Here is a 27,735-nt window from a genome sequence, read left to right as displayed (position 1 = left end):
GCGGAATTCCAGACATATGTGCGGCTTGATAGGGTTCCGGAGGTTTTAGTGTTGCACGTGGGTGGGAATGACTTAGGAGTCCGCCCTTTTCGTGAGTTGGTGCGGGATATCAAACATGATTTGTTGTGTTTGTGGGTATCTTATCCCAAGTTGGTGGTAGTGTGGTCGGACATAGTCCCAAGGAAGCATTGGCGGTTAGCTAGATCGGTGGAGAGAGTCAATAAGGCTCGGATAAAAGTTAACCGGGCGGTGTCCCGTTTTGTGGCAAAGAACGGGGGCATTTGCGTGAGGCATAGGGATTTGGAGTCAGGATTGGGGAATTTCTGGAGGAGTGACGGGGTTCATCTGACCGAGGTTGGCATTGATATTTGGAGCTTGGCTATAGCAGAAGGCATAGAAAGGGCGGTGGTGGTGTGGAGGAACTCACAGGCTTAAGGTGGTCAAGGCCTGTTTCGCGGTGGCGGGGGGAGTCCTTGAGGCCAGTCAGTACAAAATGGTGGGGGGGTCGCATCGGGGGTATGCGTCCCCCAAAAAAGGTACATGGTTGAAGACTTCATCGGGTGTTATCCCTTTGAAGTGGTCTTCTGGTAGAAGGTATGTCACTTGAAGGCTTCATCGGGTGTTATCCCTTTGAAGTGGACTTCTAGTGGGCGGTATATCACTTGAGGGCTTCAACGGGTGTTATCCCCTTGAAGTGGACTTCTAGTGGGTGGAGCCATCTGCAGAGGTGAACGGTGCTTCCGAGCTGGTTTACGGCTGGAGGTAATTAGTGGTTTGCAGATGGCTAATTCGGTGTGTTCTTGAAAGGAACATCTGAAGGGGCTTCAAGGACTTCCTCTGCTCGGGTTAATGTTAACGTTTAATGGTTATTTATGATTCTGACCCATGTTGGGTCATGTGAATTATTAGGAGGAATTCTCCGGTGGATTCCTAACTAGTTATCCGAATGTTTCGGATTTAAATTGTTTTTATAAAACTGTGAAATTAATAAACGGCTGCTGTGGCCATTTCACATCCAACCTCGGTGTCATGTGTCGTTACTAAATGGGGGTGGGGGATAGTATGGTTTAAGGTTAACACACGACTCTACCTAGGCAGGTCAAGAAGAGGCTGGACGCAGCTGCAGGCTTGAGGGAAGCCGACATGACCGTCCTGGTAGGGAAAGGGTTAATGTTAAGAGGTGAGGGAAAGGTGAAGAAGCTGAAGGAGGGACGGGGAGGAGCTAGGGGGGACGGGGGGGCCGTTACTGCGCTTCCCGCTGTTTCTCGGCATTGAGCCGGAAGCAGCGGGAGGAGTAGTACACAAGAAGCAAAGCTCCCACCCTCCCACCCTTGTTTTGTTACTCCTTAGGTCTTCTGTACGTCCGTATATGAGCGTTGTGTTTTATTTTGTGTGTTTATTTAACATGTTTTTCTTTTTTCCGGAGTAGGTTCTGTTGTCATGGCAGCTGGCGGGGGGAGTCCTTGAGGCCAGTCAGTACAAAATGGTGGGGGGGTCGCATCGGGGGTATGCGTCCCCCAAAAAAGGTACATGGTTGAAGACTTCATCGGGTGTTATCCCTTTGAAGTGGTCTTCTGGTAGAAGGTATGTCACTTGAAGGCTTCATCGGGTGTTATCCCTTTGAAGTGGACTTCTAGTGGGCGGTATATCACTTGAGGGCTTCAACGGGTGTTATCCCCTTGAAGTGGACTTCTAGTGGGTGGAGCCATCTGCAGAGGTGAACGGTGCTTCCGAGCTGGTTTACGGCTGGAGGTAATTAGTGGTTTGCAGATGGCTAATTCGGTGTGTTCTTGAAAGGAACATCTGAAGGGGCTTCAAGGACTTCCTCTGCTCGGGTTAATGTTAACGTTTAATGGTTATTTATGATTCTGACCCATGTTGGGTCATGTGAATTATTAGGAGGAATTCTCCGGTGGATTCCTAACTAGTTATCCGAATGTTTCGGATTTAAATTGTTTTTATAAAACTGTGAAATTAATAAACGGCTGCTGTGGCCATTTCACATCCAACCTCGGTGTCATGTGTCGTTACTAAATGGGGGTGGGGGATAGTATGGTTTAAGGTTAACACACGACTCTACCTAGGCAGGTCATTACTTAGGCATCATAATACGCTGCAATACCAAGTGATATAATCATAGGCAGGGGCGTAGCAAAAGGCTCATGCACTGGTGCAAGAATTCAGCTTGGGCCCCCTTACCCCTCCCCAACACCACCAGTCCCCTGCGCACGTCTATGCCTAGCCACCTTGCCCGACAGACCCCATGAATGCCTCCACAGTATAATTCCCACATACAGTATAATGCCCCCTCAGCAGCTACCATATGTACCTACCCAATAGAAAAATAATATAATTACCTATCCCCGTTCCCATGACGGGTGGAGAATCCTTCTCCTCTGGTCTGTGCTGTGAGTGACTCGGCGCAGACAGGTGCGATGATGTTACTTCATCATGCCTGCCTACGCCACGCTGCACGCGGCAGAGTGAATGCTGGAGCAAGGCTCCAGCATTGGCACTGAACTGTATATGCATCCTGAGTACGCGAATACAGTTGGAAGCGCGGTCAGCGCTGTGTGGTAATAGCCCTGCGGGCCCCCTAGGCTTTGGGGCCGGTCGCAACTGCGACCGTTGAGACCCCTATAGCTGCACCAGTGCAGGGGTGATAAGCCACCATAATTTATAGTCACAGATATCCCTGCTGGGACGATATTGTATATCATGAAAATATTTGCCTTAGGGCTTATTCAGACGAACGTATAATACGTCCGTGCAACGCGTGTGATTTTTACGCGCGTCGCACGGACCTATGTTAGTCAATGGGGCCGTTCAGACTGTCAGTGATTTTCACGCAGCGTATGTCCGCTGCGTAAAACTCACGACATGTCCTATATTTGGCCGTTTTTCACGCATCACGCACCCATTCAAGTCACCCACTTCCGTGTGCCGCGCGTGATGCGCGCTACAGCAGTCAAAACTATGAATGAAAACAGAAAAGCACCACGTGCTTTTCTGTTTACAAACATACAAACAGAGTGTCATAATGATGCCGACTGCGCGAAAATCACGCAGGCACGCATCATATGCTGCTGACACACGGAGCTTTTATGGACCTTTTGCGCGCGCAAAACGCAGCGTTTTTTGCGCACGCAGAACGCACACGCTCTTGTGAATCCGGCCTTAGTCAAAGTTGACAATGTAGGTCCCTAGATGTAGTCACAAATGTCTATGCTGCCATTTGCAGATCTATAACGGCAGTTAACCTAATTGGAACCGGGGACCCCCTCCTACTCGCCCTAACACCCTGTATATATAATGCAGGTCAGCACATAGTTCTGAGTGTATACCACACTGGCTCTCCCAAACAAATGGGGATTTACCAGTCGGGTAATCTATATTTATATGAACATCAATAACTTTTATTTAATGTCCATGATGCACTATCTGTGTCATCACAACATCAGAATAAGATAAGAAAATTGCATGTTATGCACGCCCCCCCCCCCGCAAATCGTAAAGACATAAAACAAAAATGTACTCACCGCTCCAGTTTTCTCTTATCCACAGGAGGCCTGCCCCAGACCTCAGGCTGTGCCGCAGCACATATAGAGTCCTGATGCCGGGTAGGGTTAAGATGTTACATGCGACGCAGAACGCAACGTCCTGATGCTGTCTGCCGTGAGAACCTTGTATACTCCACAGCACAAACCCAGTCGAGGTCACACCCCCCTGCAACCGCGATTGTTACACCACTTGCAGTGTCTACATTGAACTGGCAAAATTTCCCTTAGGCCCTATGCACACGACCGTAAAAGTCGTCCGTATTTGCGGTCTGTAATTACAGTCCGCTATTAAGGACCCATTCACTTCTGTTGACCATGGACACCTTCCCGTATATTTACGGGAAGGTGTCCGGGCCATAGAAAACCACCATGAAAGATAGGACATGTCCTATCTTTTACTTTGTATGGGAGGATGAGCCAAAACTGCGGGTGGCTGTAGCCAGCCGTGCCCTTAATCGCGGCCTGTGATTACGGGCACAGTCGTGTGCATAAGGCCTTAGTTAGGTATAGTTGGAGTAACCTTAAAATCCACATTCAAGCCACTGGAAGCCAAAGTGTTCAATTTAAAAAGAAACAGTCCAGTTTCCATACGCTTGAGCTTAGCTGTCCTGTCTCCTCCTCTCCTATGTGGTCGACAATCCAAAATTTTAAATCATTGTCAATAAGAGTAAAAACCTGAAGCTACAGCATCATGACGGATCATCAGATGGATCATGACATATAATAACGGACCTGTCAAGAATCCTATCAAAACTAAAGCCCTGACGCCAATGTGAACAAAGCCTTATTCAAATTTCATAATGGTAAGTTTTTCAACTTTCGATATACTTTTTGTTAAAATCTCTCAACATTATAAAGATCTCTGCTTGCTGTCACTGAATATGAACATGTTTACATCCAGATATTGGAAACCCCTACAGTTCTAATTCTGAGAGTTTGCGCTACAATTGTATCCAGTCTATCTGAGGTGTTTGGGGGTAATACAGAAGTTTGGCAGTGTCTTATTTTCCTCTTCCCATTAAAATAAACATGCACCTTCAACCAAGCCAATCATGCCAATAGCGATCTCATGTCTATTGCTTTCCTTAAAGAGGCTCTGTAACCACATTATAAGTGGCCTATATTGTATATGATGTGATCGGCGCTGTAATGTAGATTACAGCAGTGTTTTTTATTTAGAAAAACGATCATTTTTGAGTTATGACCTATATTAGCTTTATGCTAATGCATTTCTTAATGCCCAACTGGGCGTGTTTTACTTTTTGACCAAGTGGGCGTTGTGGAGAGAAGCGTATGACGCTGACCAATCAGTGACCAATCAGCGTCATACACTTCTCTCCATTGATTTACACAGCACATAGTGTTCTTACTAGATCACGATGTGCAGCCACATACACACACATTAATGTTACTGAAGTGTTCTGAAAGTGAATAGACATCACTACCAACCAGGACGTGATGTCTATTCAGAATCCTGATACTTTGGTAACGTTTGTGTGTGATTTACAGCACAGCACATCGAGAATACGCTGGACTGTCATTTACAGCGTAATCTCGCGAGATTACGCTGGAGGTCCTGTAAATCACACACAAACGTTAGCGAAGTGTCAGGATTCTGAATAGACATCACGTCCTGGTTGGTAGTGATGTCTATTCACTGTCAGGACACTTGAGTAACGTTAATGTGTGTGTATGTGGCTGCATGTCACGGACACAGGGTATGTGGACCCACTAGGCCGCTCCGCCGTAGCGGGGAGGCAGCTGACCAGGTCACAGTCTATGCGGAAGTCAATGGCAGACACTAATGCTTGGGTACCTGAAATAGTCCGGGCGGTGGCTGTGGCTTCAGCACGGATGGAGGAAGGTGCGGCAGGTGGTGCCAGACGTGGCGGGCAGTATCTGATGAAGCGGAAGACACTTGCCGTGGCAGATGACACTTGGCGTGGCAGAAGACACTTGACGTGGCAGATGACACTTGACGTGGCAGAAGACACTTGACGTGGCAGAAGACATTTGAAGTGGCAGAAGACACTTGACGTGGCAGAAGACACTTGACGTGGCAGATGACACTCCAACGCTGGTAGGCAAAAGAACTAGAACAATACGGAATACAGGAACGGTAACAGGGCACGGGTAACAGCTGGAACGGGAGACACTAAGGGACCATTGCGAGACAGACTGGGAAGACTAACAACGCTCAGGCAAGGATTAGAAGGCCAGGGGTCTTCTTATAGACCAGGAAATCGTGGCAGTTGATAGTGATGACGATTTCCTAATTGTGCGCGCCCAGCCGAACGGAGCGGAAGTGAGCGCTGGCATCTCCTAGGAGGGAGACGGAGACCAGCGCTCACAGATCCATGGCTGCGGGCGTCGGGAGGTGAGTAAACCCGACGGTCCGCGGCCATGGACGATACACTGCACATAGTGATCTAGTAAGAACACTATGTGCTGTGTAAATCAATGGAGAGAAGTGTATGACGCTGATTGGTCACTGATTGGTCAGCGTCATACACTTCTCTCCACAACGCCCACTTGGTCAAAAAGTAAAACACACCCAGTTGGGCATTAAGAAAGTCATTAGCATAAAGCTAAAATAGGTCGTAACTCCGTCAAAAATGATTGTTTTTCTAAATAAAAAACACTGCTGTAATCTACATTACAGCGCCGCTCACATTATGTACAAGATAGGACACTTATAATGTGGTGACAGATCCTCTTTAAATTGGTCCTAATACATGGATTCTCTACAATAACTATCTTAATTAGGATTAACAAATCCATTAGAGGGCTCCAGTGTTTGTCTTTTTAATAGATTTCTGCTTGCACATGTGATATATTACCCAAGACAAAATTGTGAGATGATAGACCTGTTTCAAAGCAAGTTCTGTACTGAATCAGTCTGACTTGCTGTGACATGTAGAAAAACAGCTATACCATGGCAATTTCTCTATGGTTGGCATCTGACTTATCTGAAAAAAGGACAAAATTGAATAGAAGAAAAACTCAAGGCGGGATTCACACGACCGGGTCCCGCCCGAGCCCGAGTGTCGGCTGGTAAAATCGGCCATTTTGCCCGGCCGGTTTGCATAAAGTTTTGCATCCGTTCCGGGCCGGGCAGATCTGGACAGTGACATCAGCGGCAACTCCTGAAGGGGAATCCCCATGTGTTCGGGGATTCCGCTTCAGGAGTTTCCCCTGATGTCACTGCCCAGATATGGACAGAGACATCAAGCGCTCTGTCCAGGAGCGGAATCCCCGAAAACACAGGGATTCCGCTCCTTCAAGGAGCTAAAGTGGGGCTAGCACATAGCAGAGCGGGGAGATACCTCCCTGCTCTGCTATAGTGGCGTCGCTACAGTAGTAGTAGTAGTAGAAGGTGTCGCCGGGCCAGGGCGCTTTTAACAAGCAGGGGAAGGGAGCCAGCGCAGTGCTCCCTTCTACCTGCTGTACACCCCGGCCCTGCCACACAGTGTACAGCGTAGCCATTCGTCCGAATGGCATCAACTCCTCCTCCTCACATGCACTCTGCGCTGTGAGGAGGAGGAGAGAGAGCGCAAGCCCCGGAAAACCCGGCCATCACTCGGGACACATTCCGGTGATGGCCGCGTATTACCCGGCCCCATAGACTTCTATGGGAGCCGGGCAGCCGGGTACCCGGCCGAAAATAGAGCATGTCCTATTTTTTGATGGCCGGTTTTCCCGGCCGTCCAAAAATCGGTCGTGTGAATAGCCCCATTAGGGGTCTATTATTCCTAATGCAGCCGGGTGCCGGCCGATTTATGAACGGCCGGCACCCGGACGGGAAACCCTGTCGTGTGAATGAGGCCTAAGGCACATGGAGTCCTTGCAGCTCTGTACTACAGATTCATCTTTTGGAGTAAGGCTGGATTCTCACATCGCGGTCAAAATAAAAAAATTTGCCATAATCTGCGCCATTCCGTCAAAAAAACGCAGCATTATTCTTCCCGAACTCCTTCATATAAAATTGGAAAACATACATTGGACCCATGTAGAAGTCTATGGGTGCCGTATTTACGGCTCTGTACAACTCAGAGGTTGTGTGCAGCCCCAATAGTCCTATGTGTATGAGGCCTAAGGCCTGATTTACACGAGCGTGTGCGTTTTGCGCAGGCAAAAAATGCGGCGTTTTGCGTGCGCAAAAGGCACTTAACAGCTGCGTGAGTCATCAGTGTATGATGCGCGGCTGCGAGATTTTCTCGCAGCCGCCATCATTTTGACACTCCGTTTGGATGTTTGTAAACAGAAAAGCACGTGGTTCTTTTCTGTTTACATTCTGAGTTTGACAGCTGTTGCGCGAACCACGCAGTTCGCACGGAAGTGCTTCCGTGCGACCTGCGTGGTTTTTACGCACCCATTGACTTCAATGGCACTCACGCTGCGCAAAACTCACGGACTGTCTGCACTGCCCCATAGCCTAATATAGGTGCGTACAACACGCGTGAAAAGCATGCACGTCGCACGCGCGTATATTACGCTCGTGTAAATGATGCCTAAGACTGATGTCGTATAGATGTTAATTGCTTTGGGGGAAAAATTAGCTTACAATTTGGATAACCCGCATTAAAATATTAGAGAGCTGGATAAAATGGAATTCCATAATGCAGAGAATTACATAAATAGATCCCTAATGCAATAGTTCATATGCAGGGAATTATATTCATAGTTGGGTTTTCTAACATACGTTTCTCTGTTTTTGTTAATGAACACCCACATTAAGAGACATGGGAGTTTATCACGCAAAAAAAAAAAATGCATGTTAAAAATGCAACAAAAACGCACAATGAACCGAGGCTAAGAATCCCTGAGCAGTTTGTTTTTTTATGGCAACATCCAGACTTTGAATGGACTCCAGACTTCAGACTGTTGTATAACAGCCAATGGCTGCTATATTATAGCAGCTACAGATGAGAGGTCAGTCGCTGGGAATTTGAACTTTCCCAAGCATCCCTGCTGTACTGAAACGCAGCCAGCTTGTAAAGTTGGAGGTTCTGATAATAACATTATATAAGGCAACTGCTACTATGCTAATCCCTAGTATGTCCCTGGTATGTGAGAGTTGATGGTACTTAAAGGGAACCTGTCACCAGCATTTCACCTATTAAACCAGCTGTACCTGGAGGTAGTGGGTGAAAAGTCATATCTTCATTCCTCAAGTCTTTCAGAATTTACCGCGTCTCCTTACTTTTGATTGACAGCTCCTCACCTTCTGCCAGCACACAAAATCCCGCGCTTGTGAGGGATAAGTAAAGTTCAATAGGTGAAATGCTGGTGACGGGTTCCCTGTAATGGGTATGTGCAAAGAAAAAGCAACACTAAACACACAGAAGTGACATGCACTTCTTTTTACGAGGCGTTTTTTTTTACGCGGCAGTTTTTAAAAATGGCAGCGTAAAAAAACGATACGTGGGAACGGAAAGCCGTTTTTCCCATTGAAATCAATGGGCAGATGTTTGTAGGCGTTCAGACCCCGCATTTTTAGCAGTTTTTCGGGGCGTTTATGTCCCGAAAAATGGCTGAAAATAGCCCGTGTGAACATACCCTGAATATTGTACATACATGGTGACTTGTCATATGAAGCAAAAGGACATATATAAGACAAGAAGTTATACATTGTGTTTTTCTTTTTAATTATGATTATAAAGATTACTGTAAAACTCATAGAATGAATGAAGAAAAAAATCATAGCACCCAATTACATGATCTTCATATTAATATCACTATAAAGTACCTGCACAGAACAATACATCAAGAGATAAGGTGTCCAAACCCAAGATACACCGATCAGCCATAACATTAAAACCACGAACAGGTGAGGGGAATAACATTGATGATCTCGTTACAATGGCGTCTGTCAATGGGTCTGATATATTATGCAGCAAGTGAACAGTTAGTTATTGAAGTTGATGTGTTGGAAGAATAATTTGCAAGCGTAAGGATCTGAGCAATTTTAACAAATACCATATTGTGATGGCTAGTCATTTGGGTTAGAGCATCTCCAAGCATCTTGGTCTGGTGGGCTGTTCCAGGTTTGAAGTGGTTGGTATCTAGTAAAAGTGCTCAAGGCTGGACAACCGGTGAACCGGCAACTGGGTCATGGGTGTCCAGGGCTGCTTGATGCGCATGGGCAGCGAAGGCTAGCCAGTCTGCTATAATCTCACAGAAGAGCTACTACAGCACAAATTGCCAAAAATATTGTACTGGCTATGATAGAAAGGTGTCCGTGCACACACAGAATACACACAAATCTAAAGATCTCCTTTTCAGAGAGTATATGGGCAGTGGTGAAACTGGAGCTGATAACGGTTGATCTAGTCCTTCAGCAACCCCTTTTCTTGTGTATGTTGCCACGATGTAAAGGACTCACCCAGTAAGATTAGGGGGCTGTGTGATCTATGAACAGGAACTGCTGCTGTGGTTTTCAAAAAGGTTGACGTTACTAAAAGGTGGGGTTTTTGTTTTTAGAAATGTGCTTAGCACTCCAACTTGTGAGTCCACCCCAGCATAGTATTATGTCAGCCCAGGGCCAGCCTTAGGCTAGATGGCGCCCTGTGCGGAATTATCTTTCGGCGCCCCATCCCATCATAAAAAAAATGCCCCATAGAAAGGTATAATGCCCCCCACAGTATAATGTTCTATATAGTGCCCCCACACAGAATAATGCCTCTTTAGTGCCCCCATACAGTATATTAATAACATATTATAACCCCTTCAAGGACACCATATTTTGCCCTCTAATTGTACCCACACAGTATTATGCCCCCTAAGTGCCAAACACTGTATATTGCCCCCTGTAGTGCCCCTACACAGTATAATGTTCGCTTAGTGGCCTCCACACAGTATAATGCCCCCCTCCTCTGGCTGCCACACACAACACCCCCCCCCCCCCCCACTTGTAGATAGTCTCCCCCTGTAGATTGTGCCATACAGCCTCCCTGTAGACAGTGCCATAATCCTCCACCTCCTCCTTGTAGTGTCATACATCCCCCACCTCTGCCTTGTAGATCGTGCCATACAGCCCCCCACCTCCCTCATGTAGAAAGTGCCATACAGCCCCCCCCTCCCCCTTGTAGACAGTGCCCCCAAAACAAAACAAAAATTGTACTTACCTAGACCCCATGCCCATGACAAACTGAGCTGCTCCACTGTGGTATCCTTGTGTAGGCAGGCATGATCCTGTAGCCTAGTGCAGAGTTTCCCAACCTTTTCGGACTCGAGGCACCCCTGGAAAAAAACATTTCCTCGGCACCCCTACCAAAAATTGTTAAGAGAAAGACCGAAAATGGCTAAAAACAAGCGCTACTCTCACGGTATGCTCACACAGCGTTTTTTGGAAACTAGAAAAAATCTGCCTTAAAATTCCTTCAGGCATTTTGAGGCAGATTTGGCATTGACAGCGTTATTTGAAGTTATTTTATTTTATTTTTTTAAACCATTGAAGCTAATGCATAAGTCGCAGGCAAAAAAGCACCAAACGAGCGCCGTAGGTATTTTCTGCCTCCTATTAATTTAAATTGGAGGTCAGAGGTGGAAACTACTTGAAGACCATAAGCTCCCAACTCACAGTAAAATGACCATTAGCCCCCCACTCACAGTAAAATGACCATTAGCCCCCCACTAACAGTAAAATGACCATTAGCCCCCCACTCACAGATTCCCCCTGTAGATAGTGCGACACAGCCCTCTTGTAGGTAGTGCCACACAGCCCCCTTGTAGGTATCACCCCCCCCCCCCTTACTGTAGATAGCGCCACTGTAGCTCCCTGAAGGAGCAGAATCCCCTGAAGATAGTGCCACACAGCGACTTGTAGATAGTGCCACACAGCCCCCTTGTAGGTAGGCCATGGGGGGCTGCCGGTCATGGAGGGGGGCCCGACCCGACAGGCAGCATGGGCGCCCTCATGGCCTGTGTCTCTGCTAGCAGCCGCTACGGCTGCTACAGCGGTAGCGATGCCACTGAGAAAAGAAGTGCCCGGACGGAAAGGCAGCTGCTGACGGGCGCTTCTGAAACAAGCAGCGGAAGGGAGCCAGCGCAGCGCCCCCTCCCACTTGCTGGAGTGATGCACCCTGTTGCCCTTAAGGCCAGCCCTGTGTCAGCCTAGCATAGACACCAAAGCGGCTATATCTGGCTGAACGGTGTAGATATGTTATATTGGACGTTTTTTCTCCAGCATTAATTGACTGAAAAACACTTTGGGATAAGTGCCCATTTAATCTAGAGGTGAAGCTGTAGAAAGCGGCTAAGCTCATTTTACCCTCGTTGCCCCTCTGTCACATAAGAAGACTCCAGTATTATAAATTGTTCATGGTATGTAGGTGGTCCTGTAACATATTTTGCACTAGGGCCCAGGAGATTTAAGTTATGCCTCTTCCTGGTTTCCCACTATGGCGAGAGAGGTGCATTGTGAAAGAGGTACCTTTGGACAACCTGCTGCCTTTTCACTTTCATTTTACTGGGTTAGCAGGAATGCAAACATCCCTGACATGTTTGCAATATAAAAAAGTTATGTCCTTTTAGCACTTATTCTAGAGACTGCATCTGGTATGTAAGATTATTTGTTTCTAATTTAAACATGATGTGTTTTAGACTATTTAGCTATTTAACCCCTTCCCGCCGCAGCCACATTTAGGCTAAATGACAGAGCCCATTTTTAAAATCTGATGTGTCACTTTATGTTGTAATAACTTTGGAATGCTTTTACCAATCCAAGCAATTATGAGGTTGTTTTCTCATGACAAATTCTACTTTATTTCAGGTGTAAAACTTGGTCGATAAATTCATTGCTTATTTGTGAAAAACACCAAAATTTTGAGAAAAATTGCAAAAAGTTGCATTTTTATAAATTTGAATAGTAAGTTATAATCTGCTTGTAAGCCGGATAATAACACCACACAATATTTACCAATTTTTTACATTTTCCATATGTCTACCTCATGTTTGCATCGATTTTGAACATCCTTTTATTTTTGTAGGATGTTACAAGGCTTATAAGTTTAGTAGCAATTTCTCACATTTTCAAAAAAAATTCAAAAGCCTATTTTTATAGGGTTCAGTTCTGAAGTGGCTTTGAGGGGCCTATATTTTGGGAAACTCACATAAATCACCCCATTTTAAAAACTGCACCCCTCAAAGTATTCAAAACATTAGAAAACATTAGCATTTACAAAGTTTCGTAACCCTGTATGCGTTTCACAGGAATTGAAGCAAAGCGGAGTTGAAATTTACAAATTGCATTTTTTTTATTTTTTTTGCAGGAATTCAATTTTAATCAATGTTTTTTTTCTGCAACACTGCAAGAGTTAATAGAAAAACACAACTTAATATTTATTGCCCAGATTCTGTAGTTTTATAAAGATCCCACGTGTGGCCCTAGTGTGCTAATAAACTGAAACACAGGCCTCCAGAAGCAAAGGAGTACCTAGTGGATTTTGTGGCCTTCTTTTTATTAGAATATATTTAAGGCACCTTGTCAGGTTGGAAAGGAAGCACCTCAAAAAAGACCCCCATGTTGGAAAGTACACCCCACAAGAAATTCATCTAGGGGTGTAGTGAACATTTTGACTCCACAGGTGTTTCATAGATTTTATTAGAACTGGGCAGTGAAAATGAAAATTATTATTTTTTTCCAATAAGACGCAACTTTAGCTCAAAATTTTTCATTTTCTCAACAAATAAAAGGAGAAAAAGCACCCCAACATTTTTAAAGCAACTTCTTCAGAGTAGGGAAATACCCCATAGGTGGGATACATGGCAGGGCTCGGAAGGGAAGGAGCACCATTTGTCATTTGGAGCGCAGATTTTGCTGGATTCCTGGGTGCCATGTTGCATTTACAGAGCAACTGAGGTACCAGTACAGTGAAAACCCCTGATAGGTGACTCCATTTGGTAAACTACACCCCTTGAGGAATTAATCTAGGGGTGTAGTGAGCATTTTGACCCCACAGGTTTTTGCTGAATTTTTTTGATGTGAAAATAAAAAAAAATACAATTTCTTCCAATAAGATCTAGTTCTAGCTCAAAATTTTTCATTTTCACAAGGACTATAGGAGGAAAGCACCTCAACGTTTGTAAAGAATTTTCTCCCGAGTACAGCAATACCCCATATGTGATCGCAAACTGCTGTTTGGACACACTGCAGGGCTCAGAATGGAAGGAGCGACATTTCGATTTTGAGCACAGATTTTGCTGAATTGGTTTTTGAGAGCCATGTTGCATGTGCAAAGCTTCCTGAGGTACCAGTACAGTAGCAATTCCCCAGATTTGACCTCATTTTTGAGACTTTACCCCTAAAGGAATTAAATTGGGGGTGTAGTGAATATTTTGACCCCAAATCTAAATTTTTTGCAATAATATGTCGTTTTAGCACAACATTTTTTCCTTTTTACAAGAAATACAGGAGAAAAGACAGCCCAAAATTTCTCCCGAGTAAGGCAATTCCCCATGTGTGGTCGTAAACTGCTATTTGGACACAGCAGGGCTTTAAAGGGAAGGAGCGCCATTCGGTTTTTGGAGTGGAAATTTTACAAGATTAGTTTTCGGACACCATGTTGCATTTAGCTAAAGTACCAGTACAGTAGAAACCCCTGAAAAACTACCCCATTTTGAAAACTACATCCCTCAAGGAATTCATCATGAGGTGTAGTGAGCATGTTGACCCCGCAAGTGTTTTGCTGAAATTACTACACAATAAATGTTGCTGATTGAAAAATTTTCCACATATATGCATTTCATTGTGCTCAGCTTGTGCCACTGGAGACACACACCCCATAAATTGTTCAGCGAGTTCTACAGAGTACAGTAATACCCCATATATGGTAATAAACTGCTATTTGGGCACACTATCATAATCAGAAGGGAAGGAGTGCCATTTGGCTTTTGGAGCGCAGATTTTGCTTGGTAGTAGTTTTGTTTGGGTTTTTGCCGGTATTTCAGTTTATAATGTGTGGGCATATGTAAGCTGGGCGGAGTACATCAGGGTATATGTAAGCTGGGCGGAGTACATCAGGGTATATGTAAGCTGGGCGGAGTGCATCAGGGCATAATAGGATGATGTAATAATGGGGTGAATGAATAATAAAATTAATAATCCATAGATTGGTGTGGTATGCTTTGAACCAATCTTTTATGCACAGGCCAGGGTTTTTGGGGAAGTTGTCCCACTGATAAATAGTGTCCTGTCTTCTACCTTTTTTGGAACACACTCTGCACTTTTTTTGGGTCCTTCCCTTTGCAGTTTGGGGAACTTCGCTGAGAAAGTGTTGCCCTGCTATAATAAGGCAGCCCGCTTCCAGGGGAGATAGTGACGTTTTGGGGCAGACGTGCTTGGGCCCTCCCCGATTTCCAAATATTAGGGCCTTGTAAACTACCTCTTAAAACTGAAGGAACGTTACCAACTGATCTGGACATCGGGATAGCAAGAAAGAGTTATATAATGCCATCTGTATGACGTGCATGGCCAACTTTATTTACCATGGAACACGGCTATGTGATAAATCCGAGGTTTTGTACAAAATGTCTGTGCTCTAGTATTGCGTAATATTTGACTTCTTCACTAGCCCTATAAGCAGCACAAGGCCCTAAAGTGTCCTCATCTCTGCTGCATCTACGGGGTCTACCTGTGGGGCCTAGTAAAAAATGTGGGGTTTTTAGTGAAAAACTATTGGCCCTAAAAAAAAAATCTGGGCCATCATTTTGCATCATTGCATTCCAAGAGTCATAACGTTTTCGTTTCCGCTGATGAAACTGTGTGTGGTCTTGGGTTTTGTGGAATTTGTAATTTTTATTGGTTTCATTCTACGATTTTTTTATTTTATTTTTTTTTATTAATTTTTTATAGCCTTCACCGTGCTGTATAAACAACATGTGAACTTTATTCTGTAGGTCGATAAGATTACAGCGATACCAAGTAGTTTTACTACTTTCCCACAATAAAAATAGTATTTTCTAAAAAAAAAAATCATGTCTTAGTGTCTTCAGAACTGTAGTGTATGTGGGCACCATTTTGGAGTACTTGCGACTTTTTGATCACTTTTTCTTATATTTTTTTTAGACAAGGTGATAAAAAACTGTTTCATAGTTTATTTAATTTTTTTTACGGTGTTCACCGTGCGGTATAAATAACATGATATTTTTATAGTTCAGGCCGTTCCGAACTATTATGTATAGTTTTTCATTTTTTTTCCAATTATAAAGGACTTGATTAGGGAAACACGGCGATTCTTGTATTTAATACTTAACTTTTATTTTATTTATTATTCTTAAACATTTTTTTGAACTTTTTTTTCTTTTTGCACTTACTTGGGGACTTGAAGACCTGGTCTTCTGATCTCCAGTACACTACACCGCACTACTTATGTAGTGCAGTGTTTTGTAACTGTCATTTTTCAACTGACAGCCTATTAGGTCCTGCATTTCTTAATTTATTTTCTGACCCTTGTGGGGATTTAGCTCACTGACCAGAGTGAAGTCAGGTTTTACAAAGACAGACAGGTTTCAGATGTCCAAAACGCGGGTCCTTTGTGGCTTTTCTTGACAGCTTATGTGTATTCAAGAAATTTACAGGTTGCACAAAACATAAACAAACCCCTGCTTGTCCAAGAACTAACTAAACCGTATAACTTCCCTCTCGGTCTTACATAAAATAAAGCAGCAACCTGTACCTTCAGTTTGTATGCAGCTTGTGAGCAGCAACGCTGCTCTGCTCTGTAGCCGCGTGTACGCTCCGTGATTTCGGGCACGGATGAGCCGCAGACTGTCACACGCATTTGCGGGCCGTGCTCACATTAAAAAGTATAGGAGCACATTTCGTAAATGCAAAAAATTGTTTTGCGGGTCATTTCTACGGCCCCGACACTTACTGGTAAATATACAGGAAGGTGTCCGTGGCCCATAGAAATAAACGGATCAGTATTTTTATCCGCACTTACGGTCGTGTGCATGAGGCCTTACACAGTGCAGCGCAAGGTTAAATAGGCCTCCGTACAGCTGCATTTATTAATGATGCCACTGCAGAGGAAAATGGGTACTGGACTGGGAATTGAGGCTCCATCCCACACAGAACACTACAAAACCTCCAAGCCCTATACCTTTTATACAAAATTGAGAAAATCTAGCAATGTGTTTTTCCTCCTGCTTTGCATAATTTATATACTTAGAGCCCCTCACCGTGTATAGGAGAGAAACCTTGGTGGAATATAGACACCATCTACCACCTTTCCAGTCACTTCCTTACACACTGTAAAAAATACTCGTGGGCCCACTTGACTGCCCCAGCCATTATGATTACTTTTTGATGAATTGTCTCTATGAAATATTAATGTACATATACACTACCGTTCAAAAGTTTAGGGTCACTTAGAAATTTCCTTATTTTTGAAAGAAAAGCAGTTTTTTTCAATGAAGATAACATTAAATTAATCAGAAATACACTCTATACATTGTTAATGTGCTAAATGACTATTCTAGCTGCAAACGTCTGGTTTTTAATGCAATATCTACATAGGTGTATAGAGGCCCATTTCCAGCAACCATCACTCCAGTGTTCTAATGGTACATTGTGTTTGCTAACTGTGTTAGAAGGCTAATGGATGATTAGAAAACACTTGAAAACCCTTGTGCAATTATGTTAGCACCGCTGTAAACAGTTTTGCTGTTTAGAGGAGCTATAAAACTGACCTTCCTTTGAGCTAGTTGAGAATCTGGAGCATTACATTTGTGTGTTCGATTAAACTCTCAAAATGGCTAGAAAAAGAGAGCTTTCATGTGAAACTCGACAGTCTATTCTTGTTCTTAGAAATGAAGGCTATTCCATGCGAGAAATTGCTAAGAAACTGAAGATTTCCTACAACGGTGTGTACTACTCCCTTCAGAGAACAGCACAAACAGGCTCTAACCAGAGTAGAAAGAGAAGTGGGAGGCCCCACTGCACAACTGAGCAACAAGACCAGTACATTGGAGTCTCTAGTTTGAGAAATAGTTAAATTCAAAGAAGGCTGCCTGCCGGCAGAAATAAGCCCTGTTTTCCAACTATTATTTAAAGAGTAAAAATAAAAAAGTCTTTAATCGATTTGCAACAAGGACAGACTACATGAAATTTAAAAGTTAATGTCCATTTCTGACAGCAATTAGCACAGTGCCAGACGTAGGAGCTCTGTCTAGAAGGGGTTAAGTACCACAACTACAGAGCGCTACATGCAATTAGTGATTAGTTAGATTCAAAGGTGTCAATAGGACAATTATTAAAATAAAGGTAGAAGCCCCCCCGACATGTTTCGCTACGATGTCATTGGCCCCGATACCTCTGAGGATGCTACATCGTAGCGAAACATGTCGGGGGGGCTTCTACCTTTATTTTAATAATTGTCCTATTGACACCTTTGAATCTAACTAATCACTAATTGCATGTAGCGCTCTGTAGTTGTGGTACTTAACCCCTTCTAGACAGAGCTCCTACGTCTGGCACTGTGCTAATTGCTGTCAGAAATGGACATTAACTTTTAAATTTCATGTAGTCTGTCCTTGTTGCAAATCGATTAAAGACTTTTTTATTTTTACTCTTTAAATAATAGTTGGAAAACAGGGCTTATTTCTGCCGGCAGGCAGCCTTCTTTGAATTTAACTGTTGCACGCCCACCAACTATTGAGGTCCGCTCCATTGTATTTATAGTTTGAGAAATAGACGCCTCACAGGTCCTCAACTGGCAGCTTCATTAATTAGTACCCGCAAAACGCCAGTGTCAACGTCTACAGTGAAGAGGCGACTCCGGGATGCTGGCCTTCAGGGCAGAGTGGCAAAGAAAAAGCCATATCTGAGACTGGCTAATAAAAGGAAAAGATTAATATGGGCAAAAGCACACAGACATTGGACAGAGGAAGATTGGAAAAAAGTGTTATGGACAGACGAATTGAAGTTTGAGGTGTTTGGATCACACAGAAGAACATTTGTGAGACGCAGAACAACTGAAAAGATGCTGGAAGAGTGCCTGACGCCATCTGTTAAGCATGGTGGAGGTAATGTGATGGTCTGGGGTTGCTTTGGTGCTGGTAAAGTGGGAGATTTGTACACGGTAAAAGGGATTTTGAATAAGGAAGGCTATCACTCCATTTTGCAACGTCATGCCATACCCTGTGGACAGCACTTGATTGGAGCCAATTTCATCCTACAACAGGACAATGACCCAAAGCACACCTCCAAATTGTGCAAGAGCTATTTAGGGAAGAAGCAGGCAGCTGGTATTCTATCTGTAATGGAGTGGCCAGCGCAGTCACCAGATCTCAACCCCATGGAGCTGTTGTGGGAGCAGCTTGACCGTATGGTACGCAAGAAGTGCCCATCAAGCCAATCCCTCTTGGGGGAAGCATGGGGTGAAATTTCTCCCGATTACCTCAGCAAATTAACAGCTAGAATGTCAAAGGTCTGCAATGCTGTAATTGCTGCAAATGGAGCATTCTTTGACGAAAGCAAAGTTTGAAGGAGAAAATTATTATTTCAAATAAAAATCATTATTTCTAACCTTGTCAATGTCTTGACTATATTTTCTAGTCATTTTGCAACTCATTTGATAAATATAAGTGTGAGTTTTCATGGAAAACACAAAATTGTCTGGGTGACCCCAAACTTTTAAACGGTAGTGTATGTATTATGGTGGTGTGAACATAAATTAAGTTTACTGTTGTGGAATGTCCCTACCCGCCCTGGTGAGTGACGGTATTTTGAGATTTACATTTATAAAAGATATTTATTATACTTTATCCATGTAACCAAGTACCACTTTTTCTGCCAATCCTCACTTTTTTTCTTACCCTTCATTCTAAATTTACTAGGGAGGCACCATACATTTTGTACTGTGTCATGAGGGTCCTCTTGAGATCTATTTTTTTGTTTTTTTGGAAATATGGTTTAGTCTGAACGCTGTAATTTTTAATATAATTGCAACAGGAAGCAGGCACAATTGCATTGCTATCTATGCCCAGTCAATTAAACTGGAGAACCTCATTAAAGTAAATGTATCGTCACAAAATGACATAATATTTAAATTAAGTTTTTATTAAACGCATAAACATTTTTGGGGGATTTCTTTTTAATTTTTATGTGACTATCCACATAGTCTAAAACTAATGAAACTACAAATTTAATTCAAGGCACATTACGTTAAGGTCTCATGCACACGACCGTAGCCATGTGCGCGGCCGTGATTTTCAGGTCAGCCAGCCACGGAGTGTCAGCCGCAAGCCGCCCGCAGAACACGGCCGTAATAAGTCATGCCCGTTCTTTCTGCGGTCCAGGCTCCTGGTAAACCACGGTCGTGTGCATGGCCCCATAGAAAGGAATGGGGCCGCAATTCTCCCGTGGATTTTCGGGGGAATTTGCGACCGCAAAAGCACGTTCGTGTGCATGGTGCCTTATAGCATAAAACTCACATAATCAACATGTCCTGGTAAAAGGCAAAGTACCATACGATCAGTGCCGCACCTGCCATGAAGCGAGGTGAGCCAACAGCCTCAGGTGGTGCCACTTACCCGAAAATGACAGGCGCCATTTTCAGCCAGGGATGGACTGGACCAGGGGGAGGGGGGCATGCAGACGTGCCGCATGATGGGCACGTGTGTAACACTCCTCCTCTCTGATGCTGTACGCAGCATGCGCCGCAAGAGAGGAGCAGGTCTGCAGGAGGAGCTGTCGAGCGAAGAGGAGAAGTGACGAAACGCACGAAGTACGTTCCTGCCTTAACTCGGTCAGCCGAAGTTGCTGGGACCAGGACCCGGGGGTATACTGCAAGGGGGTCTAGGCATTTTACTGACAGCCAAGGGCTCTATGGGGGTGGAATAATCCACCCCATAGAGCCATCACATCACATAATTAAAGGATAGGGGGGTGCGGCGGGGGGTCTGAGCATCTGACTTACTGCAGAGGGCTCCCAGCCCCCCAGCGTTGGCCGACCCCTTTTAAATTAGTGGGGGCAGGAAGCTGAGCGCAGTATAGCTCCCCCCACAGCAGTTGCCCACAGCACTCCCACACAGCAGTCAGTCAGTACCCTTCTTGCAGTATAATCCCTCCCATAGCATCCTCAGTAGTTATTATACTGCAAGGGGGGTTCAGTGTATTTGGTGCAACTTTCTAATTACTTTTTATTTAAAATTATTGTTACTTTTTGAGATACAGCTGCTTTGTATCCTGTATACAGAGCAGCTGTATATAGCGCTGAATCTTGTATCCGTCAGATCAGCGAGACTGATGGGTTCTGTGTCAGCGGGTCCTGCAGGATCGAGCTGTTACCAATCACATCTAAGTTCATAACTTAGATGTGATCGATAATAGGCGACCTAATGGATTCAGGTCTCAGCGCTATATACAGCTGCTCTATATATAGGATACAAAGCAGCTGTATCTCAAAAAGTAACAATAATTTTCAATAAAAAGTAATTAAAACTTGCACTAATCACATTGATATCTTATATATATATATATATATATATATATATATATATATATATATAGAAACCAGTCCAGGCTGGCCGCTTCAAAACAGACCTTGAAGTTTCACCTGGCAAGAAGATGTGTTAAACCATTTTCAGTGTTAATGCTGCATTGTTGATCTATGATACTAAAGTAATGCAGTAAGAAGAATTCTTTAAATCTTTTCTATACATCAAACAGCACTATAACAAAAAAACAACAAATCATTTCTTATTTATGATTTTCCTATAAAAAATTTATATATTGCGTGTTTGGTGTGTAAAGCTAATAATAAGAAAACTCGGATAGATTTGGAGGGGGGCGTCTTTTTATAGTTCGCCTCAGGCAGCAGAGAGGCTAGGTTCACCCCTGCATACGATGGCTAATGCCAATTCTTTTCTTTTTGACAGAATGGTGTTGAGGAAACTGCTGCAGAATGCAGAAAGATTGGAGCCAAAGTATTTACATATCTGGTGGACTGCAGCAAACGTGAGGAGATTAGTAAAGCTGCTGATAAGGTACAAAACGAAATGGCTAAATACTATATAATGATTATAGGCAATGAATCAAGTATTTTCATCCCTTTAACTATTACGTATATTAGAGTAGTTACACTAAGATTTAGGCCGTATTCACACGAGCGTGTTCGGTCCGTGATATACGGTCCGTATGTCAGTCGCGTTTCCTGAACCGAACACACTGCGGGGAGCCGGGCTCCTAGCATCATAGTTATCTATGATGTTCGGTGTCACTGCCTCTCCGCGGAACTACTGTCCCGTACTGAAAACATGATTACATTACGGGACAGTTTTCCTGCAGCGAAGGAGTGACACCTAGCGTCATAGATAACTTTGACTATTAGAGCCCGGCTCCCTGCAGTGTGTTCGGTCCGGGAAATATGTCCGACATACGGACCGTATAAGAAGGACCGAACACGCTCGCGCAAATCTGGCCTAATGAATACCTCCAACAGTCCACAGCAGTCAGCAGCATAAAAGAACGCCAGAAAAATGGGGCAGATATATTAATAAATCTGCCTCAATTTGTTGCATGTTCTGTCATGAACAGTATGATATAAAATTGTGTTATTAGTTATATATTCTAATCACATTCAGGTCAGATGTTGTGGGTATTAAATCTTTGCAAAATTGTGGGCACTATATGGCATTATGAGTGCAGTATAGTATTATTTGGACACGACATACTATATGGGTAGTATTAACTGGACACTATGAATGTATTTTGGAGGCTGCTTATGATACTTCTGTGGACACTGTTATATTATATAGGCAGTGGCGTATCTATAGGGGTCGCAGTGGTCGCAGTTGCGACCGGGCCCCTAAGCCTGGGGGGCCTACGGGCCCCCGTTGCCATACAGCAAGCTTCCTAAATAAATCTTCTGTGCCGTGAAGCCGGCACTTCCTGGTTACTACGGTCACATGGTACACTTAGTGCACCATGTGACCGTGTTTTTACGTGACACGTCTTCCAGACAGTGGAGTGGAAGAGTCGGTTCGGAGGACTCCAGGTAAGCTGCAGTCTGTAATGTAATGTGTTGTAATGTAATGTAATGTGTTGTAATGTAATGTGTTGTGATGCCTTGTAATGTATTGTGTTATATTGTGCTGTTTGCGGTGGAGAGGGGGGGCGTTAAATCACAGCCCCCCTCCTCTCTCCACCGCAAACTCCACAATCCAACACAATACAGTATAGTACACATGACTGTATGAGAGCGGGGCTGCGGCTGTGCAATACAGTCATTGCCCCGCTCCTGAGTCCTGACATGTGCGTGCCGTCAGGATGATGCGATTCGGCCGGCGCTGCACTAATGATCTGCGGCACTGAAGACAGAACATGGCGGGCGCGATATAAAACATCGCCATGTTCTGTCCTCAATGCCTGAACCGCCGCTCATTAGTGCAGCGCCGGCCGCATCTCCTCATGCTGACCGCGCACACGCACTTAATGTCAGGAGCGGGGCAATGGCTGTATTACACAGCCGCAGCCCCGCTCTATAACGACGGAGATCAGAGAAATCTCTCCTCTCCGCCGCTATTCTCCTGAATGCTGCGATCAAAGCTGACTGCAGCATTCAGGGGAAAATGAAAAGGGTAATGCCCCTGGATTGCGTCACAGGGAATTCCTGTGACGCGATTGAGGGACATACCATATATGGGCAGACAGCCCAGGGTCCATTGAAGGTCCCCAGTGCTGTCTGACCATATTTCCTGTTGTTGGGGCATACTGAGGTATGTCCTAACAACAGCCTATGTACTATCTGTACACAGGCTAATGTACTGGGATATAGATATATGCCAGTACATTAAAGTTTAAAAAATAAAGTAAAAACAAAGTAATATTAAATTTAAAAAAAATACACATACGCCTTTTTTACAATAAACATTAAAATAAGTCTTAATACATAAAATATACATATAATCGGTATTGGCGCGGCCGTAATAACCTACACAACAATTTTTTTGCATCATTTATGATGTGTACGCTGTAAAAAATAAAATAAAAACTGTTTTCTATCACTTATTGTGGGGCACGAGGTGCGATGATGAATTTAACCTCCATGTGCCTCACATTAAGGGCTCATTTACACGAGCGTGTGCGTTTTGCGCACGCAAAAACCGCGGCGTTTTGCGTGCGCAAAAGGCACTTAACAGCTCCGTGTGTCAGCCGCGTACGATGCATGCTTTTTGCGCAGCCGCCATCATGATGACACTCCGTTTGAATGTTTGTCAACAGAAAAGCACGTGGTGCTTTTCTGTTTGCAAACATACTTTTGACTGCTGTTGCGCGAATCACGCGCATCCCACGGAAGTGCTTCCGTGTGGTGCGCGTGATTTTCACGCAGCCATTGACTTCAATGGGTGCGTGATGCGCGAACAGCGCACAAAGATAGGACATATCGTACGTTTTTTTCAGCAGACTCACGCTGAGCAAAACTCACGGACTGTCTGCATGCCCCCATAGACTAATATAGGTGCGTACGACACGCGTGAAAAGCACGTGCGTCGCACGCACGTATATCACGCTCGTGTAAACGAGCCCTAACAGTAATTAACCCCATGATGTACCTTACACATTAACCCATTATGACTGAGAAACATGATGGGGTTAATTACCATTATGCCTCATTTACACGAACGTAATATACGCGCGTGCGACGCGCGTGGTTTGCACGCATGTCGTACGCACCTATATTAGTCAATGGGGCAGTTTAGACGATGCGTGAATTGCGCTCAGCGCGTGTGCGCAGAAAAAAACTCACGACATGTTCTATAATCGTGCGTTTTTCGCGCACTCACGCACCCATTGAAGTCAATGGGTGCGTGAAAACCACGCATGCCGCACGGAAGCACTTCCGTGCGAACTGCGTGATTCGCGCAAGAGCTGTCAAACTCCTGAATGTAAACAGAAAAGCACCACGTGCTTTTCTGTTTACAAACATCCAAACGGAGTGTCAAATTCGAGATGAGCGCACCGAACTTCACCGGGTTCGGCCAAACTCGTTTTGACCGAAACCGGTAAAAAATGTTCGGGTACGCGACGTCAGGAGACAGTCACTGTCCACGGTGCTGAAAGCGTTAAACTGGTTCAGCACCATGGACAGTGACTTCCGCTCCGAAAATCCATGAACCTGTAAAAAAAAAAAGACGTTCTGACTTACCGATAACTCCGGTCCGACCTCCCGGGATGACAGTTTAGTCCAAGTGACAGCTGCAGCCAATCACAGGCCAAGCACAGGCTGCAGCCAATCACAGGCTGCAGCGGTCTCATGGACTGCGGCGTCATCCTGGGAGGTGGGGCCGGATGACAAGAGAGGGACGCGTCACCAAGGCAACGGCCGGGAGCCCGGACTGGGGGATGCAGGAAGTTCTTGGTAAGTATGAAAGTCTTTTTTTATTCACAGGTTGGTGTATAGTGTGTTCGGCATTCACTGTCGAGGGTGCTGAAAGAGTTACTGCCGATCAGTTAGCTCTTTCAGCACCTTGGACAGTGACGGGCGTCGACTAGCCTCATCTCTATGATGGCGGCTGCGTGAAAATCACACAGCCGCGCATCATACACGGATGACACACGGAGCTGCCAAGTGCCTTTTGCGCGCGCAAAACGCAGCGTTTTTTGCGCGCGCAAAACGCACACGCTCGTGTAAATGAGGCCTTAATGTGAGGCACAATCAAAATTCATCATCATACCTCGCGCCTCGCATCAGAAAAACGAAAGAACTTTTTTTTTTTTATTACTGTTGGCAAATTAAACGAAGTATCGGTATCGTAGTGCAAATTTTGGTATCGTGACATCTGAAGACCTCCGGGGGGTAGCGAGTCACTCACTGAGGTCCCGGTTCCATTCAATGCTGGAGCAAGGAGCTGACATCTCCTTGCTCCAGCATTCACTGTGCCCTGAGCGGCTCGACTCAGGCAGGTGGGATGTAGCGACATCATCGCACCTGCCTGCGCTGAGTCACTCATAGCATACACCGGAGGAGGCGAAGGATCCTCCACCCGACGTGGGAACGAGGATAGGTAAGTAATTATGTTATTTTTCTATTATGCACATATGGGGGCATTATACTGTATGGGGGCTGATAATGCCCCCCCCCCCCCGCAATATACTGCATGGGGCTGATAAGATGGAGGGCATTATACTGTATGGGGAGCATTATACGGTATGGGGCTGTTATGGGGGGGGCATTATACTGTATGGGGGCTGATATTGCGGAGGGGCATTATACTGCATGGGGGCTGATAAGATGGGGGGCATTATACTGCATGGGGGCTGATATGGGGGAATCATACTGTATGGGGGGCTGATATGGGGAGCATTATACGGTGTGGGCGGTTATGGGGGGGGCATTATACATTATGTGGTATTATACTGTGTGGGGGAATTATACTATTGGGGCTGTTGGGCAAGGCGTCTGGGCATAGGTGTGCGCAGGGGTCTGATGATGATGGTGGTGTTGGGGAGTGGTAGGGGGGCCCAAGCTGAATTCTTGCACCCGGGCCCATGAGCCTTTAGCTACGCCCCTGTATGTAGGCGTTGTTTGAGAGTAATAATTGGGTAGTAAGTATTGCATGGGCACTGTATGGGAGTATTGTATGTGTGTGTGTGTGTGTGTGTGTGTGTGTGTGTGTGTGTGTGTATGTATATATATATATATATACACATGTGTGTGTTGGTCAAAAAAAAAAAGAGGAGGCTGTTAGGATGGACTGATCCACCACGACAGCCTTGCAGCTATCTCCATTCATATAATACATTCCATAAACAATGTTTATGTTCTGATAATGGCATTTGATCTGCATTGTACCTGCTTGTAAAGTCAGTGATAAGGAAAATAATGTATTAGGCAATGATTTAACTGCATTCTCCAAAGGTTTACTTACCTAAGGTCACTTTCCATCACGCATGAGCAGCAATAAGGTTCCTTATTCTAAGGGTATGTTCACACGGCGGGGGTCCGTAACGGCTGAAATTACGGGGATGTTTCAGCCTGAAAACATCCCCGTAATTTCAGCCGTACCGGCATGTGCAGGCGCTTGAACGCCGCGTCAATTACGGCCGTAATTAGCGCTGCTATTCATTGGAGTCAATGAATAGCGGCTCCAATTACGGCCAAAGAAGTGACAGGTCAGGGTATGTTCACACGGCCTATTTACGGACGTAAATCGGGCGTTTTTGCCCCGAATTACGGCCGAAAATAGCGCCTCAATAGCGCTGACAAACATCTGCCCATTAAAAGCAATGGGCAGACGTTTGTCTGTTCACACGAGGCGTATATTTACGCGCCGCTGTCAAATGACGGCGCGTAAATAGACGCCCGCGTAGAAGAAGTGACCTGTCACTTCTTTGGCCGTAATTGGAGCCGCTATTCATTGACTCCAATGAATAGCAGCGCTAATTACGGCCGTAATTGACGCGGCGTTCAAGCGCCTGCACATGTCGGTACGGCTGAAATTACGGGGATGTTTTCAGGCTGAAACATCCCCGTAATTTCAGCCGTTACGGACCCCCGCCGTGTGAACATACCCTCACTTCTTTGACGCGGGCGTCTATTTGCGCGCCGTCATTTGACAGCGGCGCGTAAATATACGCCTCGTGTGAACAGACAAACGTCTGCCCATTGCTTTCAATGGGCAGATGTTTGTCAGCGCTATTGAGGCGCTATTTTCAGACGTAATTCGGGGCAAAAACGCCCGAATTACGTCCGTAAATAGGCCGTGTGAACATACCCTAAGGCTTTATTCAGACAAACGGGAAAAACGTCCGTGGAACGCGCGTGATTTGCACGCGCGTTGCACGGACCTATATTAGTCTATGGGGCCGTGCAGAAATGTCTGTGATTTTTACTCAGTGTGAGTCCGCTGAAAAAAAGTCACGACATGTCCGTTCTTTCGGCGCTTTGCGCGAATCACGCACCCATTGAAGTCAATGGGTGCGTGAAAACCATGCATGCCGCACGGAAGCACTTCCGTGCGAACTGCGTGATTCGCGCAACAGCTGTCAAAAGGATGAATGTAAACAGAAAAGCACCACGTGCTTTTCTGTTTACAAACATCCAAATGGAGTGTCATAATGATGGCGGCTGCGCGAAAACCACGCAGCCGCGCATCATATGCTGATGCCCTACGGAGCTGTTAAGTGGTTTTTGCGCACGCAAAATGCCGCGTTTTTGCGTGCGCAAAA

At 44.9% G+C, this 27,735-nt stretch overlaps 2 protein-coding genes across 4 annotated transcripts in view; one reads left to right on the top strand and one right to left on the bottom strand.

Moving 5' to 3' along the window:
- Nucleotides 1-27,735, top strand: part of LOC142759006 (17-beta-hydroxysteroid dehydrogenase 13-like) — an 82,175-nt gene that overhangs the window by 18,572 nt on the left and 35,868 nt on the right. Inside the window, exon 2 of the mRNA XM_075860795.1 lies at nt 21,444-21,551. Within this exon, the coding sequence (XP_075716910.1) occupies nt 21,444-21,551 (108 nt within the window). The remainder of the gene's footprint in view (nt 1-21,443; nt 21,552-27,735) is intronic.
- LOC142758968 (UDP-glucuronosyltransferase 2A2-like) overlaps nt 1-27,735 on the bottom strand; it is a 279,898-nt gene that overhangs the window by 241,658 nt on the left and 10,505 nt on the right. The window lies entirely within an intron of this gene.

Source organism: Rhinoderma darwinii, chromosome 1 (genome assembly GCF_050947455.1).
Source record: "Rhinoderma darwinii isolate aRhiDar2 chromosome 1, aRhiDar2.hap1, whole genome shotgun sequence".
NCBI classification, from domain to species: domain Eukaryota; kingdom Metazoa; phylum Chordata; class Amphibia; order Anura; family Rhinodermatidae; genus Rhinoderma; species Rhinoderma darwinii.
This window is presented reverse-complemented; position numbering and strand designations above follow the sequence as displayed.